Consider the following 16,848-nt stretch of genomic DNA (forward strand, 5'->3'; position numbering starts at 1 on the left):
GACAGTGAGCTCTAACTCACGTGAAATCCTACCAGGATATTTCCTCTTTAAATATTCTGAATAACTATAACACAGGACTAGAAGAATTAATAAGCTTCTGCCTGGCTTTTATAAAGATGATCACAAAAGCCATTCAAAGAAGAGTTAAGACAGTCTTTTTATTTTCCCTCAAGAAGATTCTGTAACATGCTGAAAAACATATTTAAATGTCTCTAGATGCAGAGAGGTGGAGGGCTTTTTTTTTTCCTTACCCCTCTAAGATATAGCCTAATTCCTCCTCCTGTAATTCAAAATAATGCAGGTAAATTGAGCATATTTAAATTCATTGGCAAGAAATAAATTTTCTCTTCCAGAACAGAAATGAACTACATGAGAAGCCATTTTTTTCCTTGGCACAAAAGCTAGCAAATTTTTGCTTTTCAATACATGTTGAAGGTAATAATGATAGACTCCTCGCAAGTTCAAATATTGCAATAATTTCTTTCTATAAAAGGTATAGTTGTTGGATAAATAGGGGAAAAATCACCCAGAGACAATTGTAGGTAACAGTGTAAGTTTTCATTATGTTTACAAGTCAAAACCTTTACAAAGGCACCTTCATCCTCTCAAGTAAATGGGCCTTTACTCTTAGGAGGTGGAAAAAACAACCAGAAATCCTAGATGCCAAATGAGAGCAATCACACTGCCCTAGGGATAATCTCACATCCTCTCTTCCTGAAAACAGTCTTTATAATTGTGTACAACAGCTCCCATAATCAACCAAGAAGACTGAATGTCATATGTATATATGACATATATATACATACATATACACATACATACATACTATATATACACATACACACACACACACACACACATATATATACATATATATAATATTTTATTTGTTGTAGAGACAGGGTCTTACTATGTTGTCCAGGCTGGTCTTGAATTCCTGGGCTCAAGCGATTTGCTGCCTCAGCTTCCCAAAGTGCAGGGTTTACAGTCATGAGCCACCACGTCTGGCCTGGACCAAATGTCTTGAATGCGAGTCTCTCCTCTTGTACGTTAATTTATTCATGACAGAAAACATGCCTGCCTTTCAGCTAAATGGGAAGATGCCAGCTCTCTCTCCTCCCATTTGCACCAAAGAAAATAGCAAAGTTGTCAAGATCTAAAAAGTTGTCATTTCACATCAGAAGGGAAGAGGTGACTCAACACACAGTATCAGAGCAGGAGAGCTCCCGCTGACTGTAAAGCTGTCATCATTAGCAGCTGCTTTGAGACGCTGCTATGATCTAGCACAGTTGAAACCCAGTTCAGACAGACATTTTCTCATTAGAAGTTGCTGTGTAAGAGTTTGCCATGGAACTTTTTGTCCTATTTGATATAATAGGTAATATGCTGCCTTTACAATTCAGTAGAGCTGGGTTTCACCATGTCTGTTTTGATTGTATCAGGCTGGATTTAATAAAAAGCTCTGATCGACTTGGTAACATGAAAACTAGTGCAAACACTTGCAAAATGAACTTCCTCTCACTGTGGAGCGGGAGCGAGTTTCTGGCTTATTTAGAGGCAGGGGAGGTTTTAATGGGAGCTAAGATTTTTGTACTTTTATTATATCTGTGTCCATTAGGTGTACATGGACTGTATTGAATTTTGCAGAAAAGTTTTAAAATAAGAAGGATTTCTCCATTATAAACACTTGCTTATGTTTTCTGCCCCCACTACTACTACAAACTTAGAAGAAAATATGCCACTACTGCTAATGATCTCTTCAAAGTAGAAAAATATGAAATATTAGAAAAACATGTTTTTCTCTGAGTTATAGGTGAAGCTCACTTAAATATTTCTTGAGAAAGAAGGAAATGATGAAATGTAGCAGCATCATTAATTGGCCTGCCATTTTCTGCAAATAAACCCTCTTCTTATCTACATATATTCTCTTCCACTTTGGTGATTTGGCAGATTATGATTAGACCATAAATAACTTTTACTGAATCTAAAACCCCAGAGTTGTTCAAAAGTGACACCAGGAATGCTAAGTGGATTGCTGGCAATGAATGTTGAGTGTGGCACAATCTCTAAACATCTTCAGTCACAGTACTAGTATAAGTTAACTATAGAGGAAAATATTACCGATTATACAAATTATTTCATATTTCTCTATTTTCACTATGAATAGGGCAGGTGCCTTCTCTAAAGGAGGCTTAGATATCCTCTAGCCACTGAAAACTGTTTTACTCTTTTAAAAAAACATCATTTCTCAAATGTTACATCTCAATGATCATTAAGAAGTCAACTAGTAAAACCTATTCTATTTGAAACCCATAGATGAATATTAAAAGTCCTCTCAAGCACTCTAAACAATTATTCAACATAAAATTATCTTAGAAACGGATCTTTTTCTATGTGCCTTAACAACCAGGTTCAAGTACATTGATACGGCTCCTGCTCTCCATTTCAGAGGTCAAGAAACTTAAAGAAAGCAAAAATGTCACCTTTCCAAATAGCCTATTTCCAAATAAAAGAAAGTTACTTGACTCCACGTCAACCCAGATTTTGCTGCCATTTACTTAACCCAGACCAAACATGCACGGGTTCCTTTTATCTTTGAGAACTGTCAACTGCCAGAAAAGAGAGCATTTGCATTTAGCATAGTCTATATAATATCAAAAATGAAGAGCTGTTTATGAACATAGTATAATAATGATGAGGGATATCCTCTTTACAATTTTCCCCCTTTTGCTCAAATAACCTATTGGTCCTGAAACATACCAAGTTTTTATGATGCTGAATGTTTAACATAATAAAATATTAGTTAAGGAATCTCTACTTCACCTTAGGAATCCTAAGGCTTAAGGCAATGCTGTATGGCAAAAATGCCAAGAAATTTACATGACGTCCATAGAACTGCAGAACGAACGTCCTTCAGTTTGTTCCATTTCTCAGGGCTGTGTCACAAAGAGAAGTGGCAAGTTTCAAAGTAGCATGGGGAAGTATTACAAAAACCCTTGCTTTCCAGAATTGAAAACACTTACTTGGCCTTCAGCGTCTCCTCCTGGAAATTCCAGTGGGGATCTTCTACCAGCTGTAATTCTCTTAATACCCTTCCAGGCTTGTAGGCTGCGTTGATTATCATGCTAAGAACCTTTTGGGGAAAAAAATAAGCAGACTGAGCTGCAATTGCATTCATTCCTACTAACACAAGGATGCTTTGAGAACCACACCACTGACATTTAGGAACAGCTCGCCATTACACCCACATGAAGTGAAGAACCGTGATTAAGTCTGATAGAACACTTGCCAGATTAAGTCTGATAGAACACTGAGTTGTTTCACCATCCATGGACGAAAAGCGTGGTAAAATCCAATCTCTCTGGCTAGAAAAGTGTGAACCACTCTCTAGAGGGGGTGGCAGACTCCCATTAACTCTTCTAGTTGCAGAAAAGCTGAACCATTTAACCAAAGAGCAATTTATTGTACTTCAACAGGATTACTCTTCAGTTGGATAGGCTACTGAGAATTTCATTCTATTTTTACAGATTTCATAAGGAACTAATGAAACGGAGACAATCTACTCATGCCAACACTTCTGGAGAGGCTTCACATGCTTGCAAGGAGGGTAACAAATTGTGTGAAACTCTCCTCTTGCAGGCTCAATTCATGGACATTTAATACTAGGGCAACCCTCTGAAATGTGAATATTTTAAAAGAGAGTCTGGAATGTCCAGCGCCATCCAGTATCATATTTCCCCCATCCACCCCTCACTCCCAAGTCCAAGAAAACAAGCATGTGTCTACCATGGGGCTCAGAAAGAGCAGGCATTTCTAAGAGTTCCAACTGCTGACCCTGGGGAGATACGATGTTCCTGTTAACCTCAGTGAGCTTCTAATGAAAGGGACAAGGACCTCAGACTCCTAAGGTGCTCATCTTTCAAAAAGCAAATCATCATTAATGATTAACATTGATGAGTTCTGGCACATTCCTGGGCTGCTGCTGTTTGGATAAAGACCTTACAGAACGTGAGAGTGCAAAGCAGAGGCCTATGGTGTGGAGTTTCATGAAATGATCCTCTGTGAAGCTCCACTGAGTGACAGTAGCAGGAACAAGACGGGGGAGCACGCAGTGCCCATGCCTCCTGCAGGCTGTCCGGGTGCAGAAGTTGGAAGGAGCACGCCAGGCATGGAGCTCACATTTCGGATTTCAGAGCAAAATACCGTTGAGAGAGCAAGAGATACACCTGAGTGAGATGGGAGACTGGCACTAGTGCCTAAACACACACTATCTTTTAATGGAGACTATTACAAAATAAATGGAAGGAGATGGGAGAATGTGGATGGAATTTGCTTGTCACAATTTTCACGGGTCTGTTGTGTTCTGGAACGTAACCAGCTTGGTTTGCACCCTGATTTATTTCTGAAAACAACAAAGCTTTCTCAAGTTGTAACTAAGGATTCACTCTTAAAATACTTTACACTACGCGGTCAGCCCGGCGACGGCCTTTTCTCTGCCTGGGTAACATTTTGCTATGTTCCAAGGGCCTCAAAGCTACCCACCAAGAGAATGTGGCTTGCCAAGGTGCTAAAAAGCCATGACAAGGCGGTACCAGCAGTTTTGTTGCGTTTGTGTTTTCTGTATTAGAATAATCATCTGATTTTATTGTTTACTGTCAGTACAATTTACCGAAACTCAGTTTAAAAATAAATCTAATTAGAACTGACTGCAATAATGCACACAGTGTTTATCAACAGACAATAAAATTTCAACAGATTCTTTTCATTGGGTTTCGCTGAGAAAACCCCAGAGCTGCATGTTATTTGCTGCATATCGAGATGCATTTTGACTGTGAAAAGAAAATGCCTTCTGGAGTTCAATTCAGCCTGGGAGCAGGCAGCAATTAAGTTATGAAAAGCATCAGATATTGAATGTTTTTCCCTTGGCTTTTCTTGATGCCACATCATCCGTCTCCAAATTCAACAAGCTCTCTATAAAACTTTGGAATTGTGAGCTGAATAATTTCTGTGCACATGACAATGTCATGTATTATAGTTACCTAATGAAAATAACTAAGTGGACAGCTGCTATGACTAGCCACAGTTAGACTGAATTATTGTGCTTTGCAAAACACTGGAGTTCAGTTCATTATGTTCTTGATCACAGAGGGTAGCAGGGAGCCTGCCCCTGCCCCCAAACTAATAGGACCTTAGGTGTCTCATCTTCCTCCACTGATATGGTTTGGCTGTGTCCCCACCCAAATCTCATCTTGAATTGTAGCTCCCATAATTCCCATGTGTTGTGGGAGGAACCTTGTGGGAGGTAATTGAATTGTAGGGGTGGTTTCCCCCATAATGTTCTCGTGGTAGTGAGTAAGTCTCATGAGATCTGATGGTTTTATAAGGAGTTTCCCTTTTTGCTTGGCTCCCATTCTCTCGTCTGCTGCCATGTAAGACGTGCCTTTTGCCATCTGCCATGATTGTGAGGCCTCCCCAGCCATGTGGATCTGTGAGTCCCTTAAACTTCTTTTCCTTTATAAATTGCCCAGTCTCAGGTATGTCTTGATCACCAATGTGAAAACGAACTAATACATTCCCCCACCTCATTTCTCAGCTCTTTTACAGTAAAATCCTTAAGAAGAGTCTACACTCAACAGCGCCTTTTCCTCTTCTTCAGTCCTCTCTGGAACCCAATCCAATGGGGCTTTTCTGTGTCCACAATGTCCCTGAAACTGTCTTATCCAGATGCCTGGTGAGAGCACATGGCCTAAAGGCTGGGCAGCTCTGGCTCTGTTCTCACCCTGCCGGCAGGGGCTTCCCTGTCTTCCACCTCACTCTCTGAGAGCCTCACCTCCCAACAATGGCCAGGGCAATCCTTTCAACAGGTCAGATCAGGCCTTTCCTCTGCTCTGTTCTTCTCTTAGGATTGTTCTTCCTGGGGAAACCCTTCCAGACCATCCCTCCCCATCCGGGTCTTTACTCCAAAGTCCGTATCAGAAAGGTCTCTGCGAGTATCCTCTGTACACAGCACATTCCTCCCTTCATTCTCCAGCCTCTCATGGATAACGTGTCTTATTATTAGTATAGGATTATTCCGTAATTGGCTTATTTGTTCACCGTCCACCCCCACTAAGACATAAGCAGCAGGAAATCAGGGACTTCATTCTGTTTGCTGCTGTATCCACGGTAGATACAATCATAACTGGCAAGAGTAGGTGCTCTATAGATATTTTTTGAATTAGTTCAATAATTTCAATATGGGCTCTGAAATTAAATTATTCTGTTCATCTAAAAATTAATAATAAATTCACTCCAAGTATTTGATACCATATAATCTACGTGAATGGAGGCTCAGGAGTTATCATTTGCTACTGCTTTTCATTGCTACAAAATCTTATCCTATGCTCTGATAAGAAAGTTCATCAAATTTATCTTGTCTTCTCTATGAGAAAATAATAAAGAAAAGCCGACGTGCAAAAAAAAAAATGTGCACTTTTCCTTTGCCAACCTTCCCTCAGCACCCCAGACTGTGTGAGTGTGTTAAAGTTCACACCCACCCGTAAGCCTGGTACATTATTCTTAGTGGGTTAACTAATGTTCAGCATAAATTGAAAACAGCAGCAACAAAAACACAGCAGAGTATCTTCAAGAGGCCTGTCTGCATCTGTCTTTGATTCCGAGGACTGACTTCGCTGAGGTCAGCTGGGTAAGACATTCCCTCTGTCCAATATCACTTGGAAAAGTCCTCGATACGAGACCATCATTCCTACTCCCTCAACACCTCCTCCCCTGGGTGTTACCGATAAACTTACGACTGCTTCGAAGAATGAAAGCTCTTCTCCTACCACCAAGTCTATGAACACTGAAGGCTGCTTGGGGCAGCCGACTTTCAGGATTCTGACCAGAAAGCTTTCTAGTTTTTAGGTACATGTTGTTGTGAGTGATAGCCCAGGACAAATGCTCAGAGCTCCACAATGAAGGGGAAATTCAAACAGCACATGACAGACTCCCCAGATGTGAGAGCCAGATACCCCAAACAAAAAGACGGAGGGAAATCGCTTAATGCATCAGCCACAGGGGCAGAAATCGAAACCGTAAATAACAGCTGAGGCCAAATCCCAAACCACCAGGTCCCACTCGAAAGATCCCAAACTGCAGGTGACCAGGAGCCAGAGTCACCTGAGCCCTTTGGGGGTCGGAGGTCACATCACTGTTTGCAGTGGGGCGTCTCTGACTCAGGGCCGGGGGTCCGGGGCACACCACATTCCGGTCCAGGGGTGCCGCACCACTTCTTTGATTCTGCTGGTCTACGCCTTCACACCCAGTCTTTGGACCTCAGCTGAGTGCCCTGGTCTCACCAGCATCTCAGCAAATGGGGTGGAGAGTTACACTGGAGCAAAACAACAAGCCCTGAGAAGCGCCTCGTTGCAAAGCATCCTGGGTGCCAGGCTTCCCGGGGCTTTCTCTGAACTCTTAAGCACCAAAAGAAGAAAAAAGAGAGCAGAAAATCAGGCGTTCTATTTCTACCTTTCTATAGAAGGTTACAGCTCATCGATTTCCTTTCTATAAACGTTCCTCTCTTAAGCTCCTGAACCTGGACTGCCAAAAAGCAGCACACGGGACAGGCCAGGTCTGCCACCGAGCAAACACAAGTGGAGAGCCCCTGCCTGCTCAGCACCCCCGAAACTCATGCGGAAAACCCACAAAGGGGTGCCCACAGATGGCCCACATGAAAGGCATGTTTCTCTTTTTTTCTGAAAAACAGAAGTTAGATACTGTCACTGACATTTACATACTGATATTTTAAGCCAAATAAATTCTAAGAAAAACCACAAGGCTCCCCAAGTCTCCGAGAGCCACCCTGGGATTTTCTCCAAGGACAATGTCCCCCCACCATGATGTGTGGAGTCCCTGTGAAGGCAGAGGCTCCATCGCCCCGCCCAGGTGTGTGTTTTCAGAGTCGTTTCTGCCAGGAGCGCTTGGCTGGTCTGCTCTCACCTTCATCATGGGTCTGTGTCTGCAGCTGAAACAGTCACTCCAGGACCCACGGACACAAGTAAATAGATTAGATGTTCCGCTCCCCGTTGGCCTCTTGTGCCCAGGCTGGCTCACTCGTTTGCTTTCTCTTTCACACACAGACACTAGCCTGATACACTGTCTATAAAGTGAGGACTACAGGCCTGGTGATTCATGAGATGGTATGTAAATTACAAGGCAAAAATTTCCTGAACACCTCGTGCAATGCAAAGGAACACCAAGGCCGACAAGATTCTTTTGGTCATAGGAGGCGAGCAATCTCCTGATATGACATAGATCATAGTTTATCTCTCTTTTGGGGACCCTGGTACTCCGGGAGAGGTTGGGGTAGAAGGATTTGGGATAGAAAAAGATGATCCCAATGGACAATGACCCTACTGAGCATGGACACGTGACTTAGGATAAACAGCATCACCACTGCCTGTGCCTAACAACTCCACCCTCCATGCAACTGGGCATGGGCATCCTGTAAAAGGCCCAGCATGTGAGGGGCGGTCACCAGCTGGGCCTGTGCCTCCACGCCAAGGCCTGCTTCGTTCTGAGTTTGCTTATGGGGTACGTCTGGACCTCAGTGGACCATTGAGTGACTCTGGTTCCAGCTTCTCCCAGGTCCCCTACCTCCCCTCACTGCACCCCCTCGAATTGAGGCCAGACACGCTCGTGGTCCTGCCAAACCCCACTCAACTCTAACACCCATCAAGTGAGTAGAGCCATGCATTAAAGACCACTTTTGCCAGAAACTTCGTCCTCTCTTATAAAGCGGTCCACTCAGACAGAACCCAGAACTGGACTCTGCAGCCTGCACTGAGCCTTGCCAAAGACCATGTCTGCATCCACACCCCGAGACGTCTATTTCTGGCAGAACAGATCAGGGTGAACCGCTCTCACTGCACATCTCCTACACATAAAGTGTTCAAGTTCCTAATAACACCGATGGCCAGGAAAAGCAATGCACTCTGTCTTTACTTCCATTACCTCGTTCTCTTTAACTAAAATGAAATTTGAAGCTACAGAGGTTCTGGTACTGAAAGAGGAGCATTAGCGTAAATATTAGCTTGGTGGCACTTACATTTTTCTTGCACTCACAGAACTGAAGCACTCACCTACTTTTTTGTTTTGTTTTGTTTTTCTTTCTTCCTGCCACATGCATTTTTCAAACATCAGCAAAAAACTAGTTTTGTCATTAGAAAACTGCTCTGGACTCGGCTTTAAATTTGGCCGCTGGCACTTATCGGAGAATTGATCAGGGATAACCACTTCTGACTTAAACAAATCATTTAGTAAAGTAAAACAGCCAGCCCCTCAAGACAGGCTGAAGCCAAGGTCATCTTGTGTGTTAACAGAGCTGGCAGATAAGGGAAGGTGTCATTTCAACAAAGGAACACATCACGTGAAACAGGCTTGCAGGCAGCTTCGAAGAAGCCCATCAGCTCTCCGTATTTTTGTCAGTTGTTGTGTCCTCATCCTATCACTCACAACAAAAACAGGCAGAAATACAGGCAGACAACATTGCCCTAGTGGAAATCCATTCACAGACTGACAGCTGTGGCAGACGGAAGAAAGTCAATTCTCACTCTAGGGTCCTATTTCTGATGGTGGCAGAAATTCTTATGTGTAATCCTGGCTTGATTTCTGTTTGGATTGAGTTTAATATCTGCAGGGATCTCCAATCTGTGCCAATTTATTCGCTTAGCATTAACTAGCGGTCCTGCTGCTTAACCACACCGCGGAGCCCTTCCCAGGGTGTGGCCCTCCCAACTCAATCACCCTTTCTCTTTAGCTGTGTATTTCTCATATATGGAATCTACTTGCCACTTAGGCTTAGTGAGATGCGTACTGTTCGATTTCAAGACCAAATGCAGAAATGAGCTATTTACAAGGAAGGCAGCTCCATTCTGCTGCAAAATGAAGAAGTGTATGAAGGCCCTGGTACAATGGCCAGGCCTGCAACAGACTCTAAACACGAACAAGGGCCCTTTCTGGGTCCATCCCTTGCAGTCTGCACATTTCAGGTGCTGTGAGGATCCTCTCCTCTTCCCTCCTTCATCACCCGCACCCCAGATGCCCCAGCCTTGTTCCTGCTCCTCTCCCTACCAGGGGCAGGCCACCTGTTCCGCAGTCCTCACAGATTGCAGATGCCTCCGGTGTGATCTCACAGCGTGCATGCCAGGTCCTGTCCTGGAACCTGGGACCACGTGGCTACCTTCTATTTACATACTCATCTTTCCCATCGACTGGACGCTCATGTGGGCCAGGGACCACCTGCTTAACATTCTACATGCTCCCAAATAAATGACCACAACAATAGCCTTATCGATTTCTGACAGGTTTCTTCTAAACTGTAACCTCTACTTCCTCTCTCAAGCAGATGTTTTTTTAAATAAAAAGGTCTTTAACTACGAATACCACTGATGACCAGGAAGAGAAAATGCCCTCTGACTTCGCTTCAATGGCCTCTTTCTCCTCAAGTGAAATGATATTTGAAATCACACCGAGGCTCTTGTGTGGAGGGAAAGCTTGAGTCTCGCATCCCTCTGAGGGTGCCCTATCCATAGATTCAAGTCCAAATCACTTAAAATATCAGAGAAGGCCTTTCACAAGCAGGCCCCATCCAATTTGCTCCATCCAACCTCACATTGAAGCATCAAGGCAGGCCAGCCTCCTGTTTTTCTTCTCAAAATCTAATGCACCCTTTTATGCCACGGTTTATCTCCAGTCTAAGTTCCTAAGCTCCAGCCATACCTGACTTTCCTTTCTGAAACACACCTTGAATGCCCACCTGTGTGGCCATGCCCACGCTGTGCAATCAGGATCCTACACACTCTGCCTAAGCCAGATGAAATGTCACTTGCCATATATTTGTCCTGCACTCTACTCCCAGGACACTGTGTTCCTGCCTCTCTCTCGGACCCCCAACTGTACATCAAGCTGAGGATTACATCATCTCCCTAACAAGAGCAGGAAACCCCAACAGGCAGAAGGCAGAGCCTATTTCTTTTTTAATCCAATGCTTCCGATGGTGCCTGGCTCCTCAAAGTTACCTGACAAACATTTGTTCAATGGATCAATGGATTGCTGTGCCTGCAGAATTTTAAGAAACATTCATCATGGTACAGTGGATATCCATTTGGTATCCTCTTTCTTCAGAGAAAGCACGGATACGTGTAAGAAAAGAGCAGAGATAGAGTTCCGGGAAGAGTTTGGAAACTATTCCAAATTTCCAATCTGTCTCCAAGCACTGTCTGAGGCTATGCTAGAAAAATGCAATGGAGAAGAAGCCTTCATCAACATCCTCAGGATTCACCTGTCTCTGCAGGTCGTCGCCCGAAGGCAGCAGGAGAAATGGGGAGCCACAGCCTCCAAGTGATGGGCCTGGATGTGACCCATGACACAAACCTCGTCAAAGTACCTGGAGACCATTGAAATACTTACCATTACCTCCCGTGTGCAGGTACCAGGTGCTGGGAAGAGACGGATGAAACAAAAAGATGGCACAGCACCATGACCCGGCCAAGGAGCGCCATTCTCGGTGATTAACACCCTCTGCTGCCTCATGAAGTCCTCTGTGCCATTCCAGGCTGGTTTACCTCTTTGGAAACCTCAACTCCAGTCCTAGGCCCTCACTCCACACACAATCTTCCCTCTGTCTTCCCAAAGCACTTCATTCAAATCTAGTGCAACGTTTCCCCCTAATTCGAGGGAAGGCAGATGTGTGTCCCTCCCTCTAGATGGGGAGCCTTTCATGGGTCAGAGCATCATTTTTCCATTTGTGTATCTCTGGCTTCAGCCCACAGGATGGAGAGAACGGAGGTCTCGGTAAATGCCAACTGAACTGCTTCCAATGTCTATTCCCTCCTTCAGAAACTGAGCCCACAGCTTTTTAAAAAATCCTGTTAAAATAAGCCAAGGTGATTGTGCACGGGCTTTACCTCTTTAAGAACCAGCACGCATTTGCCCGGTCCCACCGACTGAGGTAGCTCTGCAATCCTTCCTTTGTTCAGGTAAGGGCCTGAGAAACACCTGTGGTTGATGAAGAGCTGAGGACAGCAGTATTTCCCGTTGACGGTTCCTGCAGGGGACAGCAACATAGTCCATGCTTAGGACCACAGCCCCAGACCCTAGGGGACCCCTAGACCCTTGCTTCATCCACATGGTCAGGGAAAAGGACCACACAGAGCTGTCCGAGGTCTTGGCTGATGGGGAGTCAGGCGTAATAAAAGCAATGGAACCCAAAATGAACACAATAACCGTGACAGCCAGTGTCGTTAGAACTGTAATTAGGAGGCCACACTCTAGTTCCAAATCGTGACAAAGCAGCAGAGAAAAACAGATGATTTTCTTCTTTTGAGAAAGAGGCGCTGTGTCCTAATAGCAGGACATTTTATATCCTTAATGATACCTTAGAAATTCTGATGCATTTTTCCAGATTGTATGAATCTGGTGTTCATCATGCCACACAAGTGTGTCAACTTCACCACACACAGAAGCATGCATGTGCCTACAAACAATATATGATATTTTAAACATATTCCATAAATTATTTCCTGCAAGATATTGTTTGTTTGCTTAACAAGAAGTTTCTGAGATATATCCAAGTTGGTAAATGCGGATCTAGAAAGTTCATTCATTTTTTTACTTCTTTATTTGACTCTATTGAATTAATGTACCATCATTTAGCTGTCTAGTCTCTTACTGCTGGATATTTAGTTGTTTCTACTTTTTCAGGACTGTCAACAGTGCTTTCATGAATATGATTGTGAAAATCTTCTACACGTGGGCAACAGAGTCTTGCAGGTGGGTAAGAAGAGTGGGCCAGCTAGGCCACAGGTCTGCGTATCTGTTTCTTCAGTTTTACTAGACATGGCCACGCCATTCTCCACAGTGACTACCCCAATTGACACTCTTGTTAGCACCATGGAAGGGCTCCTGTAGTCCTACATCTACCCCAACAATGGTTCCTGTTGCACTTCTCCACTCTGCCAATCTGAAGACGGTGAAGTAGACCTCACTGCAGCTTAAGTGTGCATTACCTGTATTCTTCTTTCAACTCAGAAAGGGAATAGTGAGAGCTGCTGATCTTGCTGTCTCCAATGCCATGGGCAAGCAGAATAATTAAATGATAAGACCTCAATCTAAAGTTTCTTTCTTACAGGTGGTGGCTCATGCCTATAATCCTAGCACTTTGGGAGGCCGAGGCGGGTGGATCACCTGAGGTCAGGAGTTCCAGATCAGCCTGGCCAACATGGTGAGACCTCATCTCTAGTAAAAATACAAAAATTAGCCAGGCATGGTAGCATGCGCCTGTAATCAATCCATCCTGGGTGAAAAGAGCAAAACTCTGTCTCAAAAAAAGAAGAAACTTTTTTGTTTTGTTTTGTTTTTGAGACAGGGTCTCACTTTGTTGCCCAGGCTGGAATGCAGTGGCACAATCTCAGCTCACTGCAACCTCCACCACCTGGGTTCAAGCAATTCTCCTGCCTGAGCCTCCTAAGTAGGTGGGATCACAGGCATGCACCACCATGCCCGGCTAATTTTTGTATTTTTAGTAGAGACAAGGTCTCACCACGTTGGCCAGGCTGGTCTCGAACTCCTGAGCTCAAGCAATCTGCCTGCTTCAGCCTTCCAAAGTGCTGGAATTACAGGCATGAGCCACCATGCTGGGCCAAAAGTTTCTTAATGTCTATAAATGTAGAATGAGGTTTCACTTTTGGCTAAGGGAGTCACCGCCCCCACCCTGACTCTACCCAAGCTCCAAGCTAAGCAACACTCGCAGTGGAATTTCTGCAAAACCACTGCTATTAATCTGGGATGGTAATTTAACAGTCTAGGAAGGCTTGCTCTCATAAAGACTTCAACTAGGAACCAGCAGAGGTAGGAAGCAGAAATGTTATTCTTCTGGATATAAAAGAAAAGGAGTAAAATTACAATTATAGACTATGAAAGGGTAGCTGGCATGGTTCTTTTAAAACCATTCTAAAGTTTGAATTATATAAAACAGGAAAAATAATGAAGTCCACAGCTGCATTTACATGGAAATTTTTTGGTAGGATTACTCTGCCTTTAGATTACCAGGCCTGCAGAAAAACAAAATTTTAGTTAAATCTACTTATAAAACTGCTCTTTACTACCAAGATAATCTGCTAGTAGGATTCTTCCATGACATGTTGGCTTTAATCCTGGAATTCAGAGCAGGTTTCATTTTGGCTTAGAGAATAGACTTTTTAATCAAGTCTGATAATGTACAAACATGTCTATTACCAGACTTGATGGTCAGAGGGTAGCTCACAAATGTATTTCCAAAGATTATTGTAAGATGTAAGACTTTACACATTAAAAAACATATATTATTCACAACCAGCTCTTTAGAGGGTTTTAAGGAACAATTCAAAAGCTCGGGGCGACTTAAATACTAACAGCAAGTGGAAAAATGCAAGTGGAACGGAAATAAAATATCAAAAAAGAAATTGCCTAATGAGATGATATTTTCAACTCTTTCCTTTTCCCCATGATATGCAGCCCTAATTTGGCTCCTAATTTGCAAGTCACACATAAACCCTTTTTCTATAGACTAGAACTATCTAGAGCTACTGGCCAAGAAGCAGAAAAGAAGAGGCACAGAGAATTTAGCTTAGAAATTTTTCTTTTTAAAAAGTAGGTATCTGTTCATGAGTGGCAATGGAGAAAAACAGAATAGGCTCAACGTTGAGATGTATTCATATCGACCTGGAAACCTATACATGTCTCTGCTCCCGGCTGCACAGTGGGAAGGCACAGAGACCCCCTAAATGGGACTGATTACCTGTGGTGTCCAGGTGAGGGAATAAACAAAGGTCATGAGGTATTTTCTTAACAGGCACTGTGGGCGGCAATCTGTCAACAGAGAAAATAAAACTATCAGGGACCACAAGCTTTAGAAGGAACTACTACATTCCAAAGTCTTATCATAATTTAAAAGGGCTCTTCCAGAAATCTCAGATAAGAGGACCATAGAATAGAATATGTGTATGGGAGCAATGCCAGTAAGACCAGATGAAAACAGCATTTCAGAAAAGTTGTTGTCCAATTCTTTGGATGGCCCAAGAAAGCCTGAGACATCTGCCCCTGAGCAGCTGGCCCTGATCAGTGAGTTTCTTCCAGGTCACTTCTGGCCTTATCTCTTGCTATGGAATTGTAATACTGTCTTCAATTATATTTTAAACATGAAGAAACATTATCTTACATTTGATTAAAGTCAGACTTTTCCACTTCGATGTCTAATTGAAAACCACTTTCCACTAACCTTTGATTTCTGACCTCCGGGCCCGCGGGAGTCATGGCCACACTAAAAATAAGGCCTTAAAAGAAAATCTATAAACTGGCATATCTTAAAATGTAACATAGGCTTATTCCAGGACAGAGCTCTGTTATAGTTCAGTAAAAATGTTGCTGAATAAATATGTGTTTTACAATGTAGCCTTAGGGGAAAAGAGGTGAACTAGGTTTCACAGGGGTGTCTAGGTTGGTGGCATAGAAACCACATGGTCGAAAAACTCCTTAAGCTCAAAGTCAACCCTTACAAGAGATCTTAGCAAGGCCATCTATGGAGTGGTTCTCCAAGAGGGGTCCCCAGGCCCACAGCATTGACGCTACCTGTGAACTTGTTAGAAATGCAGATTCTTGGGCCCCATCTCGGACATTCTGAATCAGAAATTTTGAGGATGGGGCCCAGCAATCTGTATGCTCCAAGCTTTCTAAGTGACCGAGGCATGAGAAAGGTGAGAACCATTAATCCACGGGCTGTGCATTTAGGAGTGATGGATTCAAGTTTGGATTCAGTCACAGGCATGTTATGAAATCTCTCTACTTCCCCATCAGGTGGATAACATGGAGTCTGGTTATGAGCCAGATAAACTGCATTTAGAAACGAACCCACAAAAAAATACCTACAGAGCTGTTCTTCTCATTCAAATAGTGCAGTTACAGTTCAATTTCATTTTATTTGAATTTAAACTCGACTACTGCATGTGAAAAATGCTGTTTTCACCTGTCTTTCCATCAGTGTATTTTTATTTACTTAAGAAAGCAGAATCACTTGGCCTGGAATGTACATTTTGGCATATTTTAAATATTTTTCAATATCTACAAATGTTACTAGCAGTCACAACTATTCAAAAACACACTGCCTGCCTGGACACACTTTGCTAACACCCTCTTTCCCCATAAAGTCACAGTTGAAATGGGGGACACCCTGTTTCCACAGAAAATCACGACTGAAATGGGGGACAGGGCATAATCTGTATTTGTTCAGCCTACAACTTAAGGCCTACACTTCTTTTCAAATGGAATCTAATTTAATCTTTGTAAGTACCCCCAAGCCAGGGCACTGAGGGGCAGAGAATTAATGCCACTTGCTCAGGTTCACTCAGCAGAGCTGGGGTTGGACTGAAGTTTTCTGCCTCCCAAGCCTGGGCTACTCTAGGAGAGGTGAGTAAGCAGCAGCACTCTGAGTGTGGTGAGGGGCTGCGACTCGAAACTGCACCTGCCAGGTGGGGCCCCTGCAGACGCTGAGAACTACGGACACAGACAGCGATTTCTCTCAGTGTGTAGGTCTGGGACACTCCCCAGGTATGTCGAAGTGGAATAAAAAGTGAGCCATGGGAATCTGGACTGTGAGTGCCTTGGGGAGCAGGCAATGTGTCTTGCACATAACAGGTACATAACAAATAACAGTCACTATGTTTTACTGCTACCTCTACTAGGGTGCTATTTGTTAGATAACTCCAATAAAAACAGCCATGCTTCCCATCCTCCAAAAAGACACTACAGTTTATCGGTATACAGTGTAGTCTGGAG

General features: G+C 43.3%; 1 protein-coding gene across 3 annotated transcripts in view; it reads right to left on the reverse strand.

The window, feature by feature from the left end:
* Positions 1 to 16,848, reverse strand: part of SFMBT2 (Scm like with four mbt domains 2) — a 256,051-nt gene that overhangs the window by 27,206 nt on the left and 211,997 nt on the right. For all 3 annotated transcript variants that reach the window (XM_034929914.2, XM_008953126.4, XM_055092391.2), the window contains 3 exons: positions 14,816 to 14,886; positions 11,946 to 12,085; positions 3,024 to 3,133 (listed from right to left, as the gene is read on the reverse strand). In XM_034929914.2, the coding sequence (XP_034785805.2) occupies positions 3,024 to 3,133; positions 11,946 to 12,085; positions 14,816 to 14,886 (321 nt within the window). The remainder of the gene's footprint in view (positions 1 to 3,023; positions 3,134 to 11,945; positions 12,086 to 14,815; positions 14,887 to 16,848) is intronic.

The sequence above is a fragment of the Pan paniscus genome, chromosome 8 (genome assembly GCF_029289425.2).
Source record: "Pan paniscus chromosome 8, NHGRI_mPanPan1-v2.0_pri, whole genome shotgun sequence".
NCBI classification, from domain to species: domain Eukaryota; kingdom Metazoa; phylum Chordata; class Mammalia; order Primates; family Hominidae; genus Pan; species Pan paniscus.